Genomic DNA, 27,799 nt, shown 5'->3' with positions numbered 1-27,799 from the left:
GAGCCTCTGGTGTCTTCAAAGAATGTGTCATTGCTGACACGGATTTTAGCAGACTCTAAAGAATAGGAAGGTCACAGAATATTTTCAGCAAAGGGTGTGATGAATGAAAGCTTGGCTAAAGAATGTGGCAGTGTGTGTCGAGTGCAGAATAAGGTCGGATGGGTGGAAAAGGCCAGAAAATAGAGTACCTCTGAGTCAAGTGGAAGGGCCCGAGCTGAGGTGAAGTAGATTCCAAGTTGTGGACCAAAGACACAAAGGATCACTGAGTTATAATTAGGAGTCTCCAGAGCCAGGTCCACCGTGCTCTGAGTACCAATTAAGTCACATCTCCTGGGTGTATGCATTATTACTCCTCAAATATATGTAAATGATGCTTTGATGAACAAAATTCAACTCATTTTAAAAGTATTAAAGAATTCGTGATATCAATAGCTAATAAACATACAACTGCTATTATGTAAAAAATCTGTATTTTTTCCTTCAACCAATGTAAAGGGCAAAATAAAGTTGCCATGTATTTGGGGGCAAGAAAGTACCATGATAAAAGCAGATGCTCAGGAAGCAGCACACGGACAATGTTGGAAAGTACAGAGAGGGGAGCCAGGGAGCAGCTAGGAGGCTGGGGCAGGAGGGTGAGGTGGGCAGGAGGGCGAGGCGGCTGGGAGGGGCACAGATGGGGCTGGATGGACCTTGGTGATAAAAAGGAGGAGCTGAATTAGAAAGACACTTGGACTGAGTCACAGGGAAAGTCAAAGACGACTGGTATTTCTGGCCTGGAAAACTGGTCCAAGGTCAATTTCATCCGTGAAAACATTTAGTTAGAAAAGGAAACGGGAAAGTTGACAGCTTTGTTTTTAATATGCTTAAGAATCTTTTCCCCCCGGGGCGCCTGGGTGGCTCAGTCGTTCGTTAAGCGTCTGCCTTCAGCTCAGGTCATGATCCCAGGATCCTGGCATCAAGCCCCGCGTCAGGCTCCCTTCTCCACGGGAAGCCTGCTTCTCCCTCTCCTACTCCCCCTGCTTGTGTTCCCTCTCTCACTGTCTCTCTCTAGTTCTGTCAAATAAATAAATAATCTTTAAAAAAAAAAAAAAAGAATCTTTTCCCCCAAAAGAGGAGCCCTTTTGTCAGCTTTGCTGGTCAAATAATAAAGAGTATCTTCTCTAATCTCTTCAGTACTTCGAAATACACAGTGTCTCCCCAAATCTAAGATACCATCAAGTCGCCTAACAGTGTGATATGCACCATTATTTAAATTCCACCTAAGTAAGAAAAAATTATACTATGACATGCTACCCATTTTCAGATCCATCCTAGTTCCATAAATGTGAAAGTATGAAAAGCAGTCTCTAAATCAGTGTTTCTCAATCTTTTTTTCCTTATTGCCTCCTCTAAGAGCCTCTTTAAGACATTTTTCCTGATCGTCTCCCATGAAATGTTAGTGCACAGTATACTGCATATCTCTATGTACGGTACGTATATCTGTGCTTTATACAGAAAAAGAATGGTTCCTCCCCACCCCAACCCCTGCAAAAAAAACAATTCTCCCTTCTTGGAGGCAATAAAGGCAGGTTGAAAAGACACATCAAAATGCAAATGAGGGGCACCTGGTGGGCTCAGTTGGAGGGACATGTACTCTTGATGTCAGGATTATGAGTTCGATCCCCACACTGGTGTAGAGATTACTTAAAAATAAAACCTTTATTAAAAAATGCAAATAAAATTACAACCAAGCTCATGTTTACAGATGCTTGACATTCCCTTCCCATTAAGCCTTCCTTTTTAAAAATTATATTTACAATGTTTTATTAGATGAGGGGTGTGTGTGTATGTGTGTGTGTGCGTGTAGCCTGTTTCCATCTGAAGTACATTTTGCCCCAGATCAAACATCAACATTCTTTAGAAAAGAGTAAAATTTAATTGTGGTCTCAGTGGGGCTCTTCCTTTAACATTAGAGTGAAGAGCAATTTGCCTTTCTGTTTCTGTCCAGAGCAGATGCTCTCTGCCTCTGCAGCGTTGTTAACTCTCAGACATCTGACAAGACTATAGGTAATCCTGTGCATAAAACACAGCGGAGACATCCTGCTGTAGGAACCTCAGTAGGAACCTGCGTAGCAGCCAGCGCCCAAGGACTTTCTAGAGTCCCTCCTTGGAGTCTCCTCTCTGTCTGGAGAGGAGATGGTCTTTCTGGAGGCAGCCCTACCTCTCACTGCTCCCCTCCCTGTGCAAAGAAGGGGCTGTCCCATTCCCTCGGCTAGGCTCCTAGTCACACACACAACCAAAAAAGGTGGTGCAGAAAATTTTCAAATTTCTCTGAAACTAAAGTTGCTTCCCCCTTTTAAAAAGAGTCTATAATTTAGATCTATAAAAAGAATGCACTTAGCACTCAATAGTTAGGAGCTCTTACCACAATTCAACAGAATAGGAACATTTCACTAAGTTTCTATAAAAACTTTAACAAATTTCTTAAAGCGTTCATAATTAAAGGGCTCCCTGACACAGCAAGACAAGACGTTGAAAAGTACTCTATTTATACCAAGTTAAATGCTGATTCCCTTGTAGTTCCAGGCATTTTCTGATATCCTACAGAATATCAACAATCACATACCAGAACATCACTGTGTTCCCATTTTTTTAAATTATTATTTGTGCTAGAAATTTTCAAAAACAAATCATAGCCATCCTTTTTATCAACCAGAAGGTGAACTATAGACACTGGATCATTGGTAAGATTTCACCCATTCCCAGCAAATCAATTTCTAGTTTGTCTCTCTATCTAGCACTTTATGTTGAGGCATGACATCTTCATTCCCTTTCCAGCAGCTACTGAAGTTCATGTGACATAGGATAAGATTCTCTCTCCCTCCTCCTTGTACTTCAGTTAAAATGCTCAGTGATGCTTCAATTCCCAGAAAATTAAACTGACTTAATTAGGGCAGATGTCAAAATAATTAACAGGCCTCTAGTAGATAAGTATGCTATTAAAAGCAATACAGCTGTAATTAAACGGAAGGTGTAATCTTTATAAAGGAGTCCTACATGTGTGTACAAGTGGAAGCAAATGAAATAACATTATCCAAAAGATGTCACCACATGTGAATGTGACCTTCCCATACAAGAACTCACCTCAGTGCTAATGGTTCTGATTTTAAATAATAATATATAAACCTCTGCAGTATAAAATACATACACACACAACTCATATACCCATACTGTATTTTTTTAAATGTTAACATTCACAAATCTAGGATATAATACAGAGAATACCTGTAATAAGAATGTTGAACATCAGAGAGTTTCATTTTTATAATTTCAGTTAGGTGAGAAATGCTATCAAGAGAGATGCAGATACCCAAAAGAAAATGAAAACACTAATTCAAAAAGATATATGCACCCCTGTTTATTGCAGCATTATTTACAATAGCTAACCTAAGTGTCCATTGATAGATGAATGAATAAGGAAGTATATATATATATATAGAGAGAGAGAGAGATGTATATGTATATATGTATATATAATGTAATATTACTCAGCCATAAAAAAGAATGAGATTTTGCCATTTGCAACAACATGGATGGACTTAGAAGGTATTATGCTAAGTGAAATATGTCAGATGGAAAGACAAATAACATACAATTTCACTTATATGTGGAATCTAAAAAACAAAAAAAAAGAAAGAAAGAAAGAAAGAAAAAGCAGAAACAGACCCATAAATACAGAGAACTGGTGGTTGCCAGAGTGGAAGGAAATGAAGGGAGGGACAAAATGGGTGAAGGGGAGTGGGAGGTACAGGCCTCTAGTTATGGAATGAATAAATCACAGGAATAAAAGGCACAGCATAGGGAATATAGTCAATGGTATTATAATAGCGTTGTATGGTGACAGATGGGAGCTGCGCTTGTGGTGAGCACAGCATAATGTATAAACTTGTCCCATCACTATGTTGTACACTTGAAACTAATATAACATTGTGAATCAACTATACTTCTGTTAAAAAGAGAAAGATACTGAGTTTTAATGACAGTTTTGCATTTCTTCTTCCATGAATTTGTCAATCCAACATATGACACGCAGATAAGCTCTATGACTTGGTAACCATAAAATTAATCGACTAGGAAATAAGGCCAAGTTACTGGGAGGAAAAATACTAATACTAATTTTGTGACACAAAAATAAACTTTGAAAAAGAGCGCACAAACATCTCCTACTAAAGGTTGGTAGCTGCTATAGTCCCATTAGCTCTCAAGGTCCACTGATATTTGAAATGTGCGCAATGCTGGCTTTTTCTCGGGCCTGGGCAATCTTTAACAAAATGAGCTGGGAAGGCAAAGTCAGAACGCAAATGGACCCTATCCAGGGCAAGCCAGCTCCCCACCACTCCACCGTGACCTGATGAGAACTGAAAGCACTCTCTGGATGAGAGAACAAGACACCTTCCTAGCCCGATCCCCCCCCCCAGACCCCCCCACACACACACCCCCCACACACCCCCTCCTCGGAGAGCTAGGACGTCCTGCACGCCAGGGCCCCATCCGGCTAAGAAACCGGAAGAGGAGGGGTGGCGGCGGCTCGGCTGAAGTGGATGGAGCCCGACACAAGGAGCCCTCAGCCGAATCGGGGCCACGTGCGTCTCTCCGGGTCTCTGGCAAAACGCAGCTTCCCGTTGCCGCTCACATGTCAGCCAAGTACCTCCACCTACTCAAATCTTAAACATAGAAACAAAGGCCTACAAAATGGTATTTTAATTTCTGTCAGAACCGAAGCCATGCCTGTCTGAATAAGTCAGTTACAGCAGCACTAGGCACTTGAAAAGAACAGTACAATCCCCAACACCTACTAGGCAATTAGCATAAACTCTAGTGATCAGACTCAAAATCGTGAGAGCAGCGCCACCCAGTGGCAGGAGGAGATGCTGCGTGCGAGGAACTAGCCTCCATCCCAGAGTGGCCAGAGATTATTTCCTGTCACTCCAATCAAAGACCCCAGTAAAAGACCTCCATCCAGGGCTGGAAACTCTAAGACGGAATTTGATCCTCCTCAGAGTCTAACAACTAGGCTTGGAGAAAATGTTATTTCACATTTTCTGAGTAGCCATCACGAGGTTGCCAGCTAAAATGCAGAATGTATGTTCCGGGACATATTCGAAACATACTAAAAAAGTATTCATTGGTTTGTCAAAAATTCAAATTTAACGAGGCGTCCTGTATTTTTATTTACTGAATCTGGCAACCTTAGGGCCCCTGTAGTCTGAAAGACCCCTGCCTGAGGAAGTACCCACCCCTAGAGAGCAGAGATTCGTTTATATAACCAAGTCTTTACATAACCAAGTTCACGCAAAGAAACAGTTAACACATCTGCAGCAAGCAAGCTCGCCAGCGACCCCAGCATGCTGCCATCCGCTAGCAATGGGCAGGGAAGACACGCTGGTCCGTTATGCAAAAGACCAGTAAAGGAAGCGGGGAGTAGAGGGCAAAATGGGGCCCAGACGGCTGGGTCCTAAAATGGGAGCATTAAATAGCACATGGGTGGAGGAGGGTAGAAAGGAGATTGGCAATTCTGGAAGAAAAAGAGGGGGGAAACTGCCTCTTGACAGCTATACCTAGTCAGGGCATTGCTGCCGACCCACAGACGGGGCCATGTGGCGATTGCCTGGCGTCCGCGAGCAGGATCTGGGTAAGGTAAGGCCGGGGAAAGGCAGACCTCCACGGATTATCCGCATCCAAGCAAGCCTTGCCTCGGGAAGGGGTTATTTAAATGGGTTTGTGTTCCAGTGTTCTCAGACAAACAAAAACACTCGTGGTCCTTTTCGGCCGCCACTAGCTGGTTTGGCTCTGCATGACTGGCAGCTTTCGGCCGTGTGCCCTTCCAGAGTGGCCGCCGAGTCCGCACGCACCTTTGCAGTGAACCGCGATCGCCCCGTCCGTGTTCTCGCAGATGTTCAGGAACCTCCGCACGATGTTGTCGCTGGGCGTGCTGCCGTCGATGAAGAACAGGTCGTAGTGCTCGAAGCCCGCGTCTGTGAAGCGCTTCGCCTCGTAAATCTTTTTGTTCAGCCTCACGACTGCCGTCACGTTGTGCTTTTTGAAATAAGGAAAGTAGGCTTCAGGGGCGTGAAGAGGATAGCCTGAAGGGAAAACGGAGCTGTGAGCAAAAGGCACGCATTTCCCCTGACACACCCAGGAGCGCCAGAACCCTTCACGGTCAAGTTTGTGAATCTCCACAGAGCTTACGAGGAAAGGGCATTTCCTGAGAGAGTAAAAAAGAGGTGGAAGCACTTTCCTAAAGCAGCAGTCTGAAGAGCCGTACACACACACACACACACACACACCACAGGAGCGGGGAGAAAACCCTACTCTGGATATTGGAAATCGCTCATGAAAATCCGAAACCTCTACCCATAGGATTCAAATCCTGGGAGCATACACTCCTCCCAAGCCAAAACAAAGGCGTCCGGGGGCCACTCAAAGGTCAAAGGTGCCCAGGAGGCCTGCTGGCATGATTCTTTGTGCTTTTTCTTCCACTTGACAAATACTTTTAAGATTTTATTTATTTATTTGACAGAGAGAGACAGCAAGAGAGGGAACACAAGCAGGGGGAGTGGGAGAGGGAGAAGCAGGCTTCCCGCTGAGCAGGGAACCCTATGTGGGGCTCAATCCCAGCACCCTGGGATCATGACCTGAGCTGAAGGCAGCCGCCTAACGACTGAGCCACCCAGGCGCCCCAACAAATACTTTTCAACTACAGTTAAAGCCCTTGTGCTGGGTGATTCGTTTCACTCTATAGTGCAATCCCCCACAAAAGAGAGGAATAATTATTAAGCACCTACCACGTCTAAGTCACCATTGTATATCATTTCTTTTAATTGTCCAAACAGCCTGTTAAGGTAAGAATAGTAAACCCCATTTAACAGATGGAGAAACTAAAAACGTTGAATGATTTTTTGGTAGACATTCTCACTGGGGGAGGCACAGCGGTACAGATGGTCAGCCCCTAAACCGCCTTCCGTTTCCAGTGGATCCAGCATCGTGTGAGTATTCCTGGGAGCTACAGAGTCAGCTGGGTTACAGATATGCGACCTAGACTTGGCCAATCAACCAAGGTGACTGGGGGCAGGGGGCCTTTGGCCACTGCAGACCTGGCCCGCAGCCCCAGGGATTCACACGGGACTAACTTCTCAGCACCCTGATGACCACACCTGTCACGTATGCAGGGTTCACTGACGCAGGGCATACCGGGTGAGACAGTCTCATTCAGAACTCTTTCATGATGGTGGGTCCAGAGCGTATGGGCGGCATTAGCCCGCAAAGTAAACCAGCAATTTCTTCGCTGCGTCCTTGGCCGTATCTCGTGCTGCCTCAGACTCTGCATATGCTGGTCATTTCCTATTTTCTCTCAGCAGCAAGCCAACCCTCCCATGCTGGGGCCAGGGTCTGCAGAGGGCATTTGCAGCTGGCTCGCTGTCAGTTCAAAACATGGGAGGCATGAAGCACAACTGGAGTGACTGGAGGCTTCTGGGTAGGGGCCAGGAGGCTTCAGCCGAAGAAGATAGGAGCAACCAGAGCTCCCAGCTCAGCATCGTACTCCCAGTACCAGTCTGCGGCCCAGCCACCTGGTCTCTGCTCCTCAGCCCCCAAATGCACACACCAGCTGGTGGCATTCCCTTCAAAGCTCCCAATACCAGCCTGGCTCCCCTTCCAAGCCCCCAGATTCTGGTGACCTCACTTTCTACCTTTCTAAAGGCAGGAGCTCTTTCCTCCATAATATTCTGGTTTCTTCAGTGTTGCCCTTTTCCTTTTTAGCCTTCTCTGTAACAAATCCCTTGTATTAAATTCCCTCTGTTTGAAATGGTGTGGTTTCCATTTCCCTGCCTGGACCCTGCTGAGACATCATCTCCCTTGGATCCTGTTCATTTTCTAGGCCTCATTCTCCAGCCTTCCCTTGGAGGCTGTGAGATCCCCAGCATCATTCCAATCAATGCCTTTTTTGGTTTAATTTACCAGAGGTGGTTCTGCTGCCTGCAACCAAGAGCCCTAACTGGTATCCTTGGCCAAGGTCACACAATGGATGGAGGCAGAACTGGAAGGCAGATCAAACTACTCCGCGGCCCAGATACAAGATTCTCACAGGCCATGCTGCTTCCGGGCAAACAGGTAATACAGAGCTTATTTTCAATCTTCTGTGTAGAAACAGTAACTTACACACACACATTTAGAGAAAATGGATGCAGTTTTCTACTTGGAAAAAACAAATCTGTTTTCCTACTTAGTTCAAATTATTTTCCAGCAACAGATTTACAACCTAAAGGAGAAAAGAGTTGTGGTTGGTGGGGGAACAAAGGCAAGAAGGAAATGTAGATAAAATTAAGTTTCCTTATAACGTGCAGCCCACTGACAAATACTTGAGACAGTCCTCTAGGAACTCCCAACTGTTTCAGTACTTTGCTTAGAGGGAAAAACAACCTGAGTTTGACAACAGCTAGGCCTCCAGTGTCCTGTAAGTCTTTAGCTTATGAAAATCCTCTTGGAAACTTCCTTTGTCTTTACCTCCCCCAACTCCAAAGTATCTAATCAATTGCTCCTCACCGTCCCGGGGCAGATCTTTCTGCCCATGGGTCCTATCCCCATGCTATAATAAAAATACTTCTTTGCACTGAAAACATCTCAAGAATTCTTCCTTGGCTGATGATTTATGGACCCCACTTCAAACCACATCAGATGGCATAAGGAGACGAGCTTTTCTATCATGTAAGAATGGGAAGGAGAGTACTCATAAACACATGGGAAGTCTTCCCCTGGTGTGGCTGGTGAGCACCTCTGACCCTGGGTTCCTAGCATACCTGGCACCTCTGTGATGGCACCTGTTACCAGATGTGCTAATGGTTGGTTTGGTGTCTATCCCCTCCCCTCCTCCACCAAGAAGAAGAGGAGGAAGAAGTTTCTTCTTATATATTAATTTCTCTCAGGAGTAAATATACCTAAACCAACTGTTAAGAGAAATTATGTGTATATCTGGGTTTTTAAAAAACTGGACAGTTATTCAAATATGGAAATAGGACATTGAAATAATAATAATGATAATAATCATAACTAACATTTACTAAGCACTTACAATGTGCCAGGCACTAAACAAAGTGCTTCATATGGATCATCTCATTAAACCTTGCAATTACCCAGTTATTGCTGCCTAGAAAAGTAAACTAGCCCAGGCACACACAGCTAGTAAGAGACAGGGGCAGCATTTGAACCCTGGCAGTCAGATTCCAGGGCTTGTGCTGGGGCTGATTTCAAGTAAGATCCAACTTGACTCTGTTAGGTCCCCAAATAAAGGACTGTTATACGAACATTATGGGCTACACTTCCTAGAGTTCGTGAGCAGGTTTCTTTAAAATCCTCAAAACTGTTTCAAGTGAGTTATAACCAACGACAGTGACAATATCCTATGACGTCTGAATAACTGTTTGTGGGTGTTATCACTGCATTTCGGACTGGTTTTAGCAGCATGCAGAGAGGACAGAGCATTCAGCAGCCCCTTCCTCCATTTGGCCACTAGGTGGCGCCCTGGCATCAGTAAAGCACAGGCAGAGCCCAAGAGCCGACCAAACAATTTCAGAGCGGAGAGATTCCAAATTCCTCTCTTCCCAGCCCCTCATTTAAAGTTAGAGCCCTGAAGAACAGAGTCGAATGACTAGTCCACCCAGTCATTATTAATAAATTTGGGGTGCCTCGGTGGCTCCGTTGGTTAAGTATCTGCCTTCGGCTCAGGTCAGGATCCCAGGGTCCCACGATGGGCTCCCTGCTCAGTGCGGAGTCAGCTTCTACCCCCCTTCCCCTTTTCGTGCTAGCTCGCTCTTTCTCTCTCTCTCTCAAATAAATAAATAAAATCTTTTTTAAAAAAAGTTAAAACTTCAAAATGGGCAGGTAAATGTAGGAAGCAATAAAATGTTTATTTAGGCTCATTAATGAGAAAAATGTAATCAGAATATCTGCTATCTAATAAGCACCTATTCTGTGCCTGACACTGTGCAAGACACTTCATCTAGTATCTCTAATCATCACTAGATGTGCATTGTGCATCCTTTCCCCCCTGTTTGACCTACAAGGAAACGGATGCTCAGAGAAAGTTGCAAAGCTCTGGGAAATTCACACAGTCAGTAAGGGGCAAAGTCAGGTTCCTCTGCCCAAGCCCTGCACACCTGCTTCTCTCATTATATGACCAAGCTGAACAGGCTTCAGATTGTTGCCATTCCCTGCCTCAGGCTATCTTTCTCTGTGCTTTTTTTTTCTTTTTTTTCTTTTTTTTTTTTTTTGAGAGAGGAGAAGGATTTTGCCACCTGAGAGTTTGGGGGATTTGGGGGAAAACTGGAAATCCAAAATATGTTTCATTCTACTGCTTTATTATTCATGTACCAATTCAAATTTATTTAACCAAAAAAAGGTAGGGCTCTTCTCTTCCCCACCATCAAAACAATGTGAACCAAGATGAGCGTAAAAAACTCTACTTGCTCTGTGTTGACACAAGGCACACTTAAGACTCTTACAATGCATTCTGCCCAGATCGCAGGATTTTAGGGCTTCTTTGCCTACATCCTAGCAACAGCTATTTGAGTGTTAATTTCTGTAAAAATCTACCTTTTCTATTAACAAACCCCTAACATGATTTTCAGCCTCCTCAGGAAACACAGTTTCTCAATTAAAAAAAAAAAGGCAAGCAAGCACCTAGATTTCACTGTAATTGGATCAAGTTTATTAGTTCCATCATACAATTATTTTATTAAGCTCAAAAAAGATTTACAAAGTTAAAAACTCTTTTACAAAAAATATGATGAAGCTTCTAGTGACTATTCAATCTTAAAATGGGGAGTCCAGTCAAATGTCAATATTTACTAATGACAGCCTTAAGTGAAATTGTCCTAGATATCATAAAAAAACAACAAATAGTAGGTAAATAGCGCTTTCAGACCTTTTTTTCCTCAATGTAAGAGGGCACAATAGATGTATGGGGGAAAAAAAGATGCATATAGAGCAGTATCTTAAGTGTTTATTTCTAGATTATGTAATTATAGGTGACTTTTTCTCTATATTGCTTAAATTTTCTGTAGTGAGCATGTACCTCCTCTGTAATAAGATGAAAACACAGAATTTGGAATCAAAGAGACCTGTGTTTGAATCTACACAATGCCACTTTCTGGCTGTGTAAATCTGGGAAAGTGAGGTAACTCCTCCGAGCCTCTATCTTCTCTTCCGTAAAATAACTATTACCTCCCTGAGACGGTGGTTCTGATCCTTGAAGAGATGATACATGTACAAAAGGCTTATCAGCCCCATTCCTGGCATATAAGCAAATGTAGCTATAATTATTTCCCAGTATTATAATATGAGGCCAAAAGGAATTTTTAAAGATTTTGGCAATTAAGAAGGTACAATCTTCCCATTAGAAAATAAACAAGACACGGGGATGTAATTAATATACAGCATAGGGAATGTAGTCAATAATAATGTAACGACTGTGTATGATGACAGATGGTAACTAGACTGAATGTAGGGACCAGGTCCTGATGTAGAGAAATATCCAATCACTATATTGTACACCTAAAACTAATACAATATTGTAGGTCAACTGTTCTTCAATTAAAAAAAAAAAGAATTGTCACACAAAATATTCATAGCCTTTTTTTTAAAATATTTTTTTAAAGATTTTATTTATTTGAGAGAGAGAGAGACATAGCAAAAGAGGGAACACAAGCAGGGGGAGTGCGAGAAGGAGAAGCAAGCTTCCCGTGGAGCAGGGAGCCCGATGCGGGGCTCGATCCCAGGACCCTGGGATCATGACCTGAGCCAAAGGCAGACGCTTAATGACTGAGCCACCCAGGCGCCCCTATTCATAGCCTTTTATCCACTGATTCTACTACTTAAGAATTTAGAGAGGAAAGGAGAACTACAAAGAAATGTAGGAACATTTGCCACCCATGAAAATTGAAAAACTGTAAACAATGTAGATCTCATTCAAAAAGTAACAGCATCATGGCACAGCACTGAATAATATACAATGCAGTCATGGAAAAGTATAATGAAAAGCAACATTTACTACTATGGAAAGAAGTCTGTGATATGTTAAGTGAAAAAAGCTGATATAAGACAGTAATCATGGGGCACCTGGGTGACTCAGTCGGTTAAACGGCCAACTCTTGATTTTGGCTCAGGTCACGAGATCTCAGGGTTGTGAGATCGAGCCCTGTGTGGGGCTGTGCGCTCAGCGGGGAGTCTGCTTGAGATTCCCTCTCCCTCTCCCTCTGCCCCTCCCCTCACTCACACTCTCTCACGCTCTAAAATAAATAAATAAATAAATCTTTCCTTTTTTAAAAGACAGTAATTGTGATGCTCTACTTATAAGAAAGAAAGGTTTATTTCTGTAAGTGTGTGTGTGTGTGTGTGTTCACTGGAAGAGGAAAAAAATGTGTGCACGGAAATACAGAGAAGCAGATGAAAAGAAAATTAAAACCCCCATAATCCCACCACCAACTCCTAGCCCTAGAAAACTTGGGTAGAATTATAGGTCATTTTTACATGCTTTTTATTAATTCACCTGCATTTTGTTTTTTAATATAAGCATGTATTAACTCTCTAAAAATATCTTAAATGATTCTATAAATTACACCTCTCATCTTGAAGAAAATGTCATAAAACACAGGAATCCGAAATGGCAAAATTCTTTCAACTTCATCAAACGAACACCCACCAACAAAGCCATGACTAAAACCATACACCTACTAAGATTTTCTGGGTCTGAGTCAGATCGCTTTGCACAGAAGGCCAAAGGTAAACTGAATCAATTCTGTCTTGAAAGACCAACTGCCAGAAAGCAGTTTCCTTAGGCACTTAACATGTTCCTCCTGACAACCCAACGTGACAGAGGTTAATCAATGTCTGGAACAAAATAGATTCATTAGCAAATTCATGAATGAGAAGATGTAATTCTGGCTTCAGTACACAGGCCTCCTATTTGGTAGCTTAATTCTCTAGACTTGCATTACCCATCACAGGGAAACCATAATTCAAACAGAGTTCCCCGGAAGAGATGTCGTGGGCATGAAGTGAGAAGCACATCTGTGGAAACTCAAACAAATCAGCAAATCTGAATGCATGATTCACAATATACAATGAAACTAGCTTGTAGAATTAATACTTAGGAAGATAATGGTGATAAAAGGAGAATAAATCTAAACTCGGGGTTTCAGATTATGTTCCTTCAAAAGACTGATGTTCCAGATCTATGAACAGATAAAGAGCAAAAAAAAAAAGGGAGCTATTAGGTTCATAGGTGAAATTTTTTAATTTTATGTACTCCTCCCATAAATTATTCTTAAACCTTTGGTGCCTATCATTACTTGTCTTCTAGGAATGTTGGCAGATGAAAATAAATAAATAGATAATAAATATTAATGGGAAAACTCACATAGCTAATTTATGTTTCATTCAAAAGACTTATTCTTTGTTTTGCTTTTTTTTGTTTTCCTGAGTATGTGTGCCCCTGTCTAAACATACACTGCAAATGAGTGATTTACTTACTGTCAGCTGGAAAGGTGTTCTCGTTGTCATAATAGAAATAAATAGATCAGTGCAGTGGCAATGTTTAGGAGCCCAGCTCTGGGATGGAGAACCAGTTCCCCCTATTACTCTGGGCATATTCCCTACTCATAAGTCTCAGTTTCTCCCTCTGCAAAATGGAGATAAGTGTATCTATATCTCATAGAGGTGAGTATTAAATGAGATAATGTGGTGCTTAGATAGTAACTAGTACATAGCAAGTACTCAATAAATGACACCTATTGCATCATCATCATCATTGTTATTGTTCCACATGATGTTCCCCAAAGATTACCTTGATGTAGCACTCTACCACCAAATAAATCTCAGAACCACTGATAGAATTCAATAGTCTGCTTACTAGTTTGACCAGCCTGCTTCTCAGATTCTTCTTTGATAACTGGGTCAGGTAAAGTGCCTATTTACGGCAATTTAAAAATTTTCTAGTTTTATTTATTTTTTTAGATTTTTATATTTTTATTTTATTCATGAGCGACAGAGAGAGAGGCAGAGGCAGAGGAAGAAGCAGGGAGCCCGATACAGGACTCGATCCCAGGACACTGGGATCATGACCTGAGCCTAAGGCAGATGCTTAACCGACTGAGCCACCCAGGTGCCCCCCAAATTTTCTAGTTTTAAAACAAGATTATAGTTCTACCTACTAAACTATAATATTTAACACGCTAATTACTACTGTTCAATTTTTTAATAAATAAATATTCTTTGGGGACTATTACCAAAAGAAAGGATTATCTTAGGAAATTAAAGAAGATGAACTGAAATAAATTTTTGGATGGTAAAGTAAAGAAAAACCTACCATTTTCAATTTTGCTTTTTGGATGTGGTCCACTAAATGCTAAAAATTTTCCTGGAACAATCCAGTTGAAGTCACCATTTTCAACTCGCTGGTAGAATTTTGTGAGAAAAGAGAAGAAAAATATTTTATAATTCTTATACAATTTAGGAAACCCTTACAAATAAAACTGCTTTTCACTCTGTTAGTACTATTGGATGTACATGAAGACAAAGTAATACAGCTTAAAATAAAAACATGCATCTGATTCTCAAAATGGTATTTCAATCCTCTTCAGAAAAAGCTTTACTATCTAGACTGTTTGAAAAGTTTTAAAAACTTTACTTAAAGTGGAGGTACTTTGCTTAAAATAATTTTGTCTCCTGGCTACCCTGCAATAAAATGAAATGAAAACAAACATTGCTTGTCCCCGCAATAAATAAAGGGAGAGAAGATAAAAGGAAATATAAGCACTTTCCATGAACATGGTAAACATGTTTTAAAGAATGAAAAAAAATTATAAATATCAGGGTCATAATGAACACATTTCCATTTTTTTTTTTTCTGTTTTTATAGGTTGCTACTGTTGTCAATGCTGATTTTTCAACTGGGAAATGGAACGAGGCAGGAGTGAAGAACAGAGGATCATCAAACTCCCGAGGTACACCACAAATGAGTCAGCCAAGGTGTCTGGCAGGGGTTGCAAACCTAAACAGCTACAAAGGCCAGGTGAGAGACATAAATAATGGCAGATGGCTCCTCAGCTCTGGCTAAAGAGTCACCCTGCAGGAAAGGCTAACTGAATGTGGCTGACCTGCTGAATGGGTTTTTATGTGAATCTCTCTATAGTTGATGTTGACTATTTTAAGTTTTTAAATAAAATGAAACCAAATAAAACACGCCTTTGGGCCGACTTTGATCACCAGTTGTCAACCTCTGGTCTACACTCTCTCTCTAAAGGATCCTCAGAAAAGGCTTGAAGACCAGGGAAGGGGCCCAGCATCCTTCCACTGCTCCATTATCTCCTCCATTTCCTTCCCTTCCCGATGTGCCTCTAAACCCCTGGAACACTGGGGCAGGGCTGAAGGTACCCCCAAGATTTGCAGGGAATTGGGACACATCTGTGCATGCATCATAAAATATATATGTATCACTTCTTCACATAAGCGTTCTTTAGCCCACCCAAAACCCTCACCCCCACCCCACCACCAGGTCAGCTTCTAGTCTCCATCTCCACCCTCCGGGCTCTCTAGCACTGCACAGATACCTCCACAGGCTGGGAAGGAAAGCAGTTCTCTTTACTGGGCCAAGAATATCCATTAAAAAAGCTTTCTTCTCCACCCCCACATGGCACATACAGTAGGAATGTGTATCAAATACAGTCTGCATTCTACTGTAAGAGCTTTTAGGTATTTGTTCGATTAATTGGAGTAACACCATCAAGGAAATTGGAGCCTCTACTTGAATTAGTTATACTACTATTATCATTTCCAATTTTCATTAAAATCAAAACTTAACTGTACAATTTCTAAGTTTAAAATGACATGTTTCCTTCCAGTTATAAAAAGTTATAAATGAAACTTTACGTGACACCTTATAAATGTCCGAATTGCATTAATCTAACTATAATAAATATAATATCCCCATAATACCAGAAATAAAATCTTAGAGCTACTGAGTGTTATGATTACATATGCCAAATTGTATCTCAGGCGTAACTATCTATTCATAACGATTTGAATAAAGAATCTAATATATAACTCTTTATGATAATTAAACTTTTTCTTGTTTAAATAAAGCAGTTTCTAATGGTCCAATATCCCTCATAAGTAATTAATAAGCTTAAAACATTACTTAGAAATTCCAAAATAAAGGTATGCTCTAATCATCATGCTCTAATCATCAAAAGGCCAAAGGCAATTCTTTATGAACAGTAAAAGAAAATAGGTTTCTATGTTCACTATTTCTGTATCCTAGACCACTAAGTAAGCCTAGATAAATATATTGTGCTATGTCTATTTATTTGGGTTATAGACATTTAGTTAAACAGTAACCTTTTATAAACAATCATATGGAGAAAGACAGTGGACTTACTAAGATACATTCACTCACAAAACCAAAAGAATATGTTTGCAAATCTGCCTACCCCAAAAGATAAACATTAGATAATATTGGACTATATTCAGTAGCCTGGATAAGGTTGATGGAGTAAACAATGAGATTTGGGTCTTAGATTCAAATCTGAAAAAAAAATTAATAAGAAAGTTAACAGCTTTCAACTGACTCATATAAGCTTACTTCAGTAAGCTTCCCAAATTAATATTTGTGCCTTCTTTCAGTGAATTATACAAATATCAATATTTATCAATAATAAAATATTTAAGATGACACAAATTGGTTTTCTAATTAAATACACACACTTCAAAGAAATCTAGATCAGACAGGAACTGAAGGTACTTTCCAACCCTACCATATTTTACAAACATCTCAGCAAGGAGGAGGCAAGAGGATGGTTTTACCTCTTACATTCCAAAGCCTACTGCCTACCAAGTACTATGTAGGAAAACTGCACCTGTTCTTCACTATAAGGAAATAAAATAAAAATAAAAATTTGAATTCCTGAAACTAATATACTTAAGTGTTAATACTCACTTTACTATAGGATTCTTCAGTCTACAAAAGATTCAGTCTACAACCAGATTTCTTTGAAATAGGTAATTCTGTTGATGCATTTAAATATAATTTGGGGGGAAAAAGAAATCAAGGTTGCTTACAAAGTAAATAACAGTATTAAAACTGAAAAAAATTAAAAAGTAAACATAATGTGACTTGAAAACATAAATTCTTACAACTTCTAAGAAATACTTCTTTGCCGCTAAGGCATGCCTCTGTTGTAATGGTCAGAAATATATTTTTCAGTCCCAATACTGAAAATCGTTTGGCCTTTTACCGTTGTAATAAACAGACAGTAAAATAGGAAAGATAGGCCTTGAGGTCAACAATTACAGGATTGATTCCCTTACTCCGTCACATGCAACTCACTTCATGCTTACAGCAGCCCTATGAGGTGGGTGTTAGCGCCATCTTGTACCCATTGCTATAGACCAAAAGTTTGTGTCCCCTCAAAGTTCATATGTCAAAACCTAATCCCCAGTATGATGATATCTGGAGGTAGGGACTTTGGGAGGCAGTTAAGTCATAAGGATGGAGCCCTCATGAACGGGATAAGCGTCCTTATAAAAGAGAGCCCAGGGAGTGTGCTTGCCCTTCTACCATGCGAAGACACAGGGAGAATATGGCCACAGAAGAAGGCCACCAGACACCACATCTGCTGGTGCCTTGACCTTGGATTTCCCAGCCTCCAGAACTGTGAGAAATAATTGTTTGTTGTTTAAGCCACCCAAGGCATGGTATTTTTGTTACAGAAGCCCAGATTAAGACACCAATTAAAAAAAAAGTTGCATTACACTTTGAAAAGAGCTATAATGGAAGTATTTAAGAGGTTTAACGATGGCACAAGGCTATTTGAAAAATCAAAAAGACAGAACTACAAAGTTTCCTTTTATTCATTAGAAAGTACCTTCCTTATGTTTCCCTAACTTCTAAAACAATAAAATAGTGTTGATGGTGTAGTTGTATTACATAAATACAAATATGCTGCAGTAATAGGCACTTTACGTTCTTAAAGCAAAGTAAATATTTGAGTTATTTGGTTTAAATTAAAATGCCATGCCATCTGGCTTTAGATAATTAAACTCTAGATTATTAATTTGGATGTGCTTCTGAGAGAGTGTGGTGGAGGGAAAGAGGAGGGCCCCATGTGGATGACTGTTCCACCTCTGCTCATTCCAGCTGGGGTAGGGAGACCCGGCCGGTAGAAAACCCTTAGGGGACTGCTCCAGCCGCTCAGACCAGATGCAGCCGCAGGCAGCAGGAACCCAGGGCATGTATGCAGGTGCTGTTGCTCAAGACATGGCAATTTGAGGTCACAAGCACATATACGATTGTTGAAACTTGGAAGCAGGTGCCCTCACTCACAGAGAGTGTGTTCAGCCACAAACCCAGAGCCCTAGAGAAGGGCAGCATTTCAGGTGGGCAAAGGAAGAGAAAGTGCTTGCAAAGGAGACTGAGAAAGGTGGCCAGAGATGCAAGGAAGAGAAAAGCAAGAGATGGAACCTTAGAAGTTAGGGAATGAAAGGGAGTGTCCAGAATTAGAGAGTGGCCACAGAACAAATCAAGTAGGAAGGAGACCGACACAACCATCTGGTTTGCCAACTCTTCGATGAGCAAGGACAGTTTCATGAGACTCACAAAGGTAAAGGCCAAACCATAACCAAATGACTGACTAATAACAGAGTCAAGACTGCTCTGTTAGGAAGCTTGGAAGTAAAAGAAGGGGCAGAAACCAAACAGCAATTAAAGAGGAAGAAAAAACCATGGGAAATTCTTAGACAAGGTAGACCTCAAAACATTTTGTAGTGTTAACCAACATGATCTTTGAACCAGCAATGGGTACAGTGGATTAATAGATGTGGCAACACTGGGTCCCTCCGCATTAGCAGCTGCAGTGTCCAGGAAGGAGTTCTGCTTCCTTGAACTTGTAGCCTTTGGAGTGGTATAATCAGTCTTACAGGATAGCTCCAGGGAAATGCTTCTAACAGTTCTTTGAGTAGTCACATCCCTGTGGGAGGCATACCTCCACAGTTCCTCCAGGTGGTGAGGATGTGCTCACCTACCTGCCTTCTGGAGCTTGCTTAACTCCAGTCCTATGGCAGGAATTTACAATAACAAGGGCGGAAATCCCCAGGTTTCCAGTTCTGTAATCCATGAACAAGAGGGCAGACCAAGCAAGCAACACCCAGATTACATTCTGGTTTGGTAGACAAACTCTAATCCCAAGCAAAGCCTTGAAACATCACACCTCGGGTGTTCAACAGCCGTAACTCCTGCTGTCGACCTGAGATGGCAGATTGAGCAATGGGAGACCTAACCTTCGTGCTCAAGGTACGTACAGAAGGCCATCCTCGGGAGTCTATACCACCCAGTCAGTTTGACAATTTACTTACTAACTGCAATGAAGGATAACATAATCAACCTGGAGACAGTCTCTGCTCATATATTAAACCAAACTGATGTTACATGGACAGCCTGGTTGAAGACTATAATACCTAGCAATCTGTATTGCACATAAATGGTTTAAAAAAAAAAAAAAAAACACCTCACTCTTGGGCACCTGGGTAGCTCAGTCGGTTAAGCACCTGCCTTCAGCTCAGGTCATGATCTCAAGGTCCTGGGATCGAGCCCCACATCGGGCTCCCTGCTCAGCGGGGAGTCTGCTTCTCCCTCTCCCACTGCCCCTCTGCCCCGCTTGTGCTCTCTCTCTCTCTCTCAAATAAATAAATAAAATCTTTAAAAAAAACTCACTCCTGAAGCATAGGTTGGCTGGTAATGAAAGAAAGAAACATCATTTAAAGATGTTATCTACCACAGTCGGTACCTTTTTCCCCAGGAGTGTTACTAAAAAATCAGAATGCATTCTTCATTCATAAGTCTTGGTTACTTTCCATTGAAAAGTAGTTACCTTTAATAGATTATATCAAATATCCTGGAAGGTGTTACACTTCTGTTTTTAGTATTCATTCAATCATTTATTCTTTCATTCTACAAACGTTTAATGAGCGCCCACTATGAGTGTACTACACTACTGGGTACTTACTCATACTAAGATGAATAAGACATGGTTCCTGAGCTCAAGGAGCCAGAGTGCAGGGAAGACACAGATGTGTAAACAGAGCATCAAGGAACACCGTGTGAGAAGAGCTCCCACGGAGCTGAGGATGACATAGACACATCTACATAAATATCGTGGGCAGGAAAGAAGGGATCACAGGCAGGAGGGGGAGCAAGAGCATGTCGGAAGGCACAAAAGCATGAAGAAGCACTGCCATCTGGGAAGCTATGTGGATTTGGGTCTGAGAAGAGAACAGAAAAGGGTAAGAGTGGAAGGGAAGGAAAACCCATGTTAAGAGGGCCTTTGGGGCCATATTAAGGAGTTTGCTTTTCCTCCCACTTTTGGTCAGTGTGGGGCCCATGGAGTACTTAATGCAGGAGACTGATATAATCAGACTCAATTTCTACGACATATACTCTGATAGTAATATGGAAAAGGCCCAAGAGTCAAGACCCACTCTCAGACATCCAGAATCAACCAACACTTTCTTGTAAACAGTTCTCACGTGGGCTCCGTTGTAATGTGGCTAAGATAATGTGAATGTCGCCTTCTAGAATAACAATGTTCTTTTCCCAAAAGAACACCCTGTAGGTGAAGAGAGCCAATAATGACGACTTATAAATTGCTAGCCTATCTCAGGAGCAAAATTTTCCACATTCAGCCTGCCACGGATGAAGGAGAAATTCTGTGTAGACAACTCATCTGATAAGCACGAAGAGAGGGCTTGTGACAAAGGTCAGACGTGAGAACTTCTACAAGAATATATGGATTCTAATGACAGACGATAAGAACAAAGGCTCTAACCCCACACATGAAGAGATGAAATTGCAGGGAGCCTCTTGAGGAAAAAAAAAAAAAGAAAGAAAAAGTATTGCACTAGCAAATACACTGAGAAAACAGGAGGTACTTAAACATCTGTTCAATAAATGAACTGAAAAGTCATCAACTTGAGGCCATAAAGAGTGTAATGCAGCTTCTTGACCCTCACATAACAAGAGTTTATCTGTACACCGTTATTTCTGTTGGACAAAGCTTCCCACCCAGTGAAACAGAATGCAGTTGCCTGGGTAGGGACCAGGGCAGCCCGAAGCCCCAGGCCAGTCGTCAACAGCTGTGAGCTATAATCACAGGGTGCTGAACAAATATTATCCTTTTCCACGTGTGCCTTGATGAGAGAAACAAAAGAAGGCCCGTGTGCTGTGACTCCATGCTCAACTGGGCAATAACCCGTCAGTCCGTCACCCGGCCTGCAGTAGCCAGGGGCGACCCTAACCGCCCATCAAGTAATGACTGGTAAAGTGGCCCTGGGTTGGCAGCATGTGAAAGCAAAGTGTCAAGTCAGTAATTCTGGGAACTATCCTCACACTGACAATGCTACTTCACTGAAAGCACTTTTTTTTTTTCTCAAAAAAGGAATGATTCATGGAGGGAAAAAAAAGATAGTGGAAGATATAAAATAACTCCAAGAATGAAGTCAAAGTAATTTCTTCATTTTTGAAGTAGGCTTTATATAAACCTGAAGCTCCATCTAATCCCCAAAAGGGTGTTTAAGGCAACTTCTAGCCATTGCATGGGCCGAATTCTGGATGGGATAATAAATGCCTGCCACGGCCATGAGGCATCTCCACGTGCTGCCCCTGAAGCCTGTTTCTTGCCTTTCTCTCCCCCTCCCTCTCCTGGGGACAGGATGCTGCTCTGTGTGTGGCCAACAAAGAGACATCATTGAAACGGCCGCCTTCCGGTAAACAGTAGAAAGCCCCTCAGAGACATCCAAATAACAAATGTAAGACACAACTTCAAGTTCTCTTCGAGAAATAATGACTTAAAATAATGCTTAAGAGCAGCACCATTAATTTTCGGCAAGGCCTTATTTGGTAAGGATGGTTCCCCAAAAAAGAATTTTAAAAAGGCTGACTGAAGGCAGACTCTGTGTATGGGTGCTACTTCGGGGTCTCACAGGCAGAGTATTATCATACATGAGCAGTAACGATATAGAGGTTTGTGAGGGTACGGTATGTGAGCCGTAGCCTCACATACCCATAGGAACATGATTTGATTACTCAAGCTCTTTCATCTTCACTGCTGTTCCCGAGGGCAAAAGGTCTATTTCCACTTGTCAAGTGAACCCATGAATGGCTACATTTCAAAGGGGTGGCCGCTCTCTCAGTTCTTTGAAAGTACCTTAAGAAACCTGTTGGAAAAGTATGAATGTTTGGACACTGATTCTTAGGAGAAGTTTTGGGACCACCTTCTTGCAGTTACTTTATGGGACCTTCATGGCATAGCTGCCAGAATTACATCTGTTTATCAGCATCAGTGTGAAAAATGCACAGTTCAACAACTTGGTAAAGGACCTGAGAGACCACATTTTCGAAGATACTTTTCTTCATCAATAATTAATGGGCCATTTTGCAAGTCCCATGAAAATAAAGCAAGAGCCTGAGATATCTTACCCCAAGCCTTCTAAATATGACATGGCTTTAACTCTTATGTGAATAATTAGATCACCTGAAGCAAGGCCACATAACTTGTTCTGCTAATCCCATGTCATTCTGAGGGACCCCAATAGATCATGGCCAAGCCTGTCCCTACAGAATCTGCCTCTAGCTACATGCAGCTACTGAGCGCTTAAAATGTGCCTAGTCCACGGGCACCTGGTGGCTCAGTCGGTTAAGCTTTTAACTATTGATCTCAGCTCACGTCTTGATTTCAGGGTCATGAGTTCAAGCCCCACATTGGGCTCCATGCTGGGTGTGGAGCCTACTTTAAAAAAAAAATGTGACTAGTCCAAACTGAGATGTGCCATAGAGCAAATGACACGCTGAGATTTGAAGGCTTAGTTCAAAAATAAAAATGTAAAATACTTCATTAACAATTTTTATATTGATTATATGTTGAAATGATATTTTAGGTATATTGGATTAAATAAAATATATTATAATTAATTTCATCATTTCTTTTTACTTTTTCTAAATGTGGCTGCTGGAATGTTTATAATATCTATAATTATCATATTTCTATTGGACAGCACTGTTCTAGACCCATGAATCGCAGGAGGAAAATGGACATAACCCTTTGCAGAATGAGCAAAGGTTTACCTGTAGACTTTATAAAATGAGTATTTCCCACGTTCTGCTGACCTTGTCGTTAACATTTGGCATTCTTATCTTAAAACTGCCCTTCAATCTCACACAGAGATGCAGTCTCATTAATTTTAGGCTTTTTCTTGAGCCAAATTATATATTAAATGTATTTCAGTCAAGAAGTGCCTTTGAAAAGCTTCATCCTGAACATCCCCCATAATCAAGACTTACAGTCTTCTAATTTGTTGCCAATGATAAAATCTTACTTTGAAAACCACAGTGTGTTCATTGGAATACTGACTTTGTTGGAACACACGAAATATGTGTATCTAGCTATCCCACAAGTACACCCAATGTCCAAACTCGCTAAAGCCCACGAGAGAACAGTGAGAGAAATTATGACAAGAAAGGATCAGGCCTTCCTGACAGATTGTCAGGAAGAGAGTTCCTTTATTTATTCATTAAGTAGCATTTATGAAATGCTCACTCCCCAAAAAGTATAGTTCTCTTTGTGATTTTCTTCTCTTGGTCTTTATGATAGAATAGATATATCAATCTCAGAAAGGAAGTAATATGACAGAAAACTTTTCAAATGTTCGCCAACTGCTTCCTGCCTCCCATTATTACTTGGGTTGTTGTTGTTATTGTTGTTTATTCAGGTGAGGATATGACTACATTCTTAACAGATTTTTTTGGTTGGCCGGTTGGCTGGTTTGCAAGAATGAGACTCTACTGTCTCAGGTTTTTCAACAGCTTTTCCGACTACCTCTCAACATCAACATTAAATTTTTTAAAATAAAGGGGGCGCCTGGGTGGCTCAGTCGTTAAGCACCTGCCTTCGGCTCAGGTCATGATCCCAGGGTCCTGGGATCGAGCCCCGCATTGGGCTCCCTGCTTGGCCGGGAGCCTGCTTCTCCCTCTCCCACTCCCCCTGATTGTGTTCCCTCTCTAGCTGTCTCTCTCTCTCTCTCTCTCTCTCTGTCAAATAAATAAAATAAAATCTTTTTAAAAATAAATAAATAAATAAATAAAGGGGCGCCTGGGTGGCTCAGTCGTTAAGCGTCTGCCTTTGGCTCAGGTCGTGATCCCACAGTCCTGGGATTGAGCCCTGCATCAGGCTCCCTGCTCGGCGGGAAGCCTGCTTCTCCCTCTCCCACTCTCCCTGCTTGTGTTCCCTCTCTCTCTGTGTCTCTCTCTGTCAAATAAATAAATAAAATCTTTAAAATAAAATAAAGTTTAAAAAAAAGATGAAGGAATAAGTAAAATATCAACTAATCTTTTCTCTTTATTAATGGTATTTGTTCCTTCCTCCTCCTCTTGAGTCCCCACCCCAATATCTCCTTTAATGGAAATGGTGTTAGCGTTTTGCCATATGATTTTCTCCATGTTCATATACATGGAACATGAAACTTATCTAATTTGGAAGCCCACTTTAAGAAAAGAATACAAAATTATGAAGACAAAATTAGATATAGGACCTTAAAAAGGTGCCCATGAAAGTGGGAGGGGGTCTCTAAAATTTAAGCTTTATTAGCTTCACAGGAAATCAGTTCTGCTCATATAATACAGATATACACATATGAGTGAAATAGGATCTCATTATTGTTAAGTAAAGGAGGGGATTATATTATGAGCACGTGTCTGTATCTTTTCTTCTAAACGACATATTATGGAAATCATTCCAAGACAAGTGGTATAGCTCAAATTCACCTTTTCACATGAGCACATAACATTCCATGGCACGTGTGTTCTATAGGTTATTCAACCTTCCCTTACGAGTGCACAGTCTCTGTTTCTAATTGGGGTGGGGGCGGAGTTTGAGGGGGTGGATTCTTTTGCCACTACTAAAAATGCCACGTTGAACAACGTTTTTATGGTTTAAAAAAAAAAAAGGAATACTCAAGACTTTTAATTGTACTAAATTTATTAATTTGAGGAGAAATAGCAGTTTTATGATGTTAAACCTTTCTATCCAAGTACTCAGTATAAATTTTTTCACTTAGTCATATCCTATCCACAAGGAATTTTCAATCCAGTAAGAAAAATAAAACCAAGATACAGGAAACATGGAAAGTACAAATTGTAACACATGAAATTGAAGGGAGAAAATACTCAGGAGAGTAATGATCTGTGTAGATGTGACCTACACAAAATGGAGGAGGGGAAACGTTAAAGGGGACAGGTATCTGGCAGAAAGGAAGCTCAGCCAGGACATGGGGACACTCAGGAAGCCGTGAACACAGAGCTCAGTGGGGCTGGCATGCAGAGGGTGCATGGTAAGCAAACAGAAGACAAGGCTAGCAAGGTGGGCTAGAGCCCATCCACGCTAAGAATGCCAGGACAGGGGAGTTTATCCCCATTTCCGCAGGGCAATGCAGTTTGGAGCCAAGAATGATGAGAGTTCTGTTCTAAGATCACTCTGTCACGTAGGTGAAAGACAGACCAACAGGGAAGAAGGGCCAGCGCTCGTTAGAGAGTGCTTCTAATAGTCCACAAGAGAGGACACGACACCTGAGCCAGAGGGAAGGAAGTGAGAACAGAAAGGACAGGAAAGATGAAACACAGCCCAAGAATTCAAATACTGGTTAGATTAGGGAGGGAAAGAGAAGCATTTCTGTTCTTGAGCCTGGGTAAACTGCAGGATAGTGGTGCCATTAACACAGATGAATGAAGCAGAAGACCGTGTTTGAGTGAAAGATCGTCAGTTTCTTTTCAGACATGTTAAGTTTAACATGTAAGCAGGATATCCAAACAGACTTCCTGAACTAGAGCCCAAAGGGGGAGGGCTGCCCTCTCTTACTAAGGGTAGTGATAGATTTCACAAGTCCTCTGGAGAACCCCAACAGATGAGCTCACTTTCATAGAATGTTGGGCCTAGTCACTTTCTACAAGCTTCTCATCTTCCAGAAAAGCTAACTGCTTCTTCAGTGTCTTCTTATACCACAACCTAGCTGGGGCAGCCCTTCCCTAAACTCTAAACAGGCAAGACATTATTCGAAAGCTTCATGATGCTATGGGGAAAAAATTCAGCCAACTCTTACAACTAGGTAAATTCAGCCATATTTCAAAATAAAATTTATGCAGTCAAAAATATTACAAGGCACAAGTCCAGTTTTGTTTTAAACAGAACCTGAATTTTTAAAATAACAGAAACTCAGTTTCACTATCAAACTGTACTTCGAAATTATTTTTTCTTATAAACTAAATGTGCAAAGTAACTGTTATCAGAGGTTTGGTGAAAGAACATTATAGATATGACATTTTCCCAAACTAAAATTTTGGTGATTCCTGGTTCAAAGGCAATAACCAAAGCTGAAAGGACAAAACTGACAACTATAGAAAACTCCAGAATGTTTTTATTTTAGCAGCCACTCAATTTGCTATACCTGAGTGTTGGGGGGCAGGGGATTTTAATTAACATGAAATTATATCTTGTAAAAAGTTAAAATGTACAAACCTCATAATGTTCATATTCATCCACATCAAATGTCTCAAAGTCAAAAAATCCATGTTGTAATCCCTAGAAGCAGAATTTGAATTAGTTTTTCCACACCAAATTGATAAGTCCTCTAGCCATTCCTAGAATTCCTGCTCACAAATGATTCTCACTAATCTGAAGGAAAAAGCTTGAAACCTTTCATTCATAATGCATATCTAGATACCATCTTCTAACATCGGTAATTTTGTATTGAGACTTTCTCACAAGTGGGACTTAACATTTAGAAAACCATGAAAATATGTTCCACAAAATATATCTAGAGTCCTAATTTACATTAGTTTTATATGTAATAAATTAATTATATATATATAATGGAACACACTAGCAAATGTAGAATTAAAACCTATTGGGAACTATGCAATTAATTCATATCAAACTATGATAGGATTTATAATAGTGATTAACTTTTCAGATAGGAGAAGAATATTCTTGGGAGGTTTTGTTTTCCTTTTATCATTAATGAGATACTTAGCAAAAAGGGCATTTCTACTTCATAGGCCCTTATTTGTTCCTAAACCTCTTTGAGAGCATTTGTTTTCTGGTCATAGTTACTGACAGAGTAAAAGTGTACTTGACTGCTCTTACGATTTAGAGGAAGAGCTGATATTTTTAACAACAAAAAGAGAACATTCATTACTCCTTTTTATAACTAATGACTTAGAACTTTTAAAAACTATCCAGCTTGCTCAGATATAATATTTTGAAGAGGACAGTCTTTTATTTTATAAGTCATGAAGCTGTACAGATTATAATAGAATACAAAACCACTGTTACTTTTAAAAGTTACATATTCAAGTCATTAAAAATAGAAGAAACTATGAAGCCAAGCTCCAGTACATCTATCTTCAAAATAGTTAGAGACCAATGTTTTCTAAAATGCAGAACACAGATCACCTGCAACAGAAGCACTTGCAGTAATTTAGATTTAAAATACAGTCCTAAACCCCTAAATCCCAGAACTATTAAATGTGATTCTCTGGGGGTAGATCAGCATGTTAACATGCCTTCTAGGTGATTCTTATAAATGATAAATCCTGACAACACTGGGTTAGTCAACCCCTACTATTAGAAGCAAAGCCAAGTTATTTAAATTATCTTACCTTTAAACAAAG

General features: G+C 40.8%; 1 protein-coding gene across 2 annotated transcripts in view; it reads right to left on the bottom strand.

The window, feature by feature from the left end:
• CDC14A (cell division cycle 14A) overlaps positions 1 to 27,799 on the bottom strand; it is a 177,862-nt gene that overhangs the window by 66,869 nt on the left and 83,194 nt on the right. For both annotated transcript variants that reach the window (XM_044914081.1, XM_021690005.1), the window contains exons 7-9: positions 26,646 to 26,708; positions 14,399 to 14,486; positions 5,892 to 6,122 (exon numbers count right to left, since the gene is read on the bottom strand). In XM_044914081.1, coding sequence (XP_044770016.1) covers positions 5,892 to 6,122; positions 14,399 to 14,486; positions 26,646 to 26,708 — 382 coding nt within the window. The remainder of the gene's footprint in view (positions 1 to 5,891; positions 6,123 to 14,398; positions 14,487 to 26,645; positions 26,709 to 27,799) is intronic.

This window comes from Neomonachus schauinslandi, chromosome 4 (assembly GCF_002201575.2).
Source record: "Neomonachus schauinslandi chromosome 4, ASM220157v2, whole genome shotgun sequence".
NCBI lineage: Eukaryota > Metazoa > Chordata > Mammalia > Carnivora > Phocidae > Neomonachus > Neomonachus schauinslandi.
The sequence above is the reverse complement of the archived record's forward strand: the minus strand, read 5'-3'. Positions and strand labels throughout refer to the sequence as shown.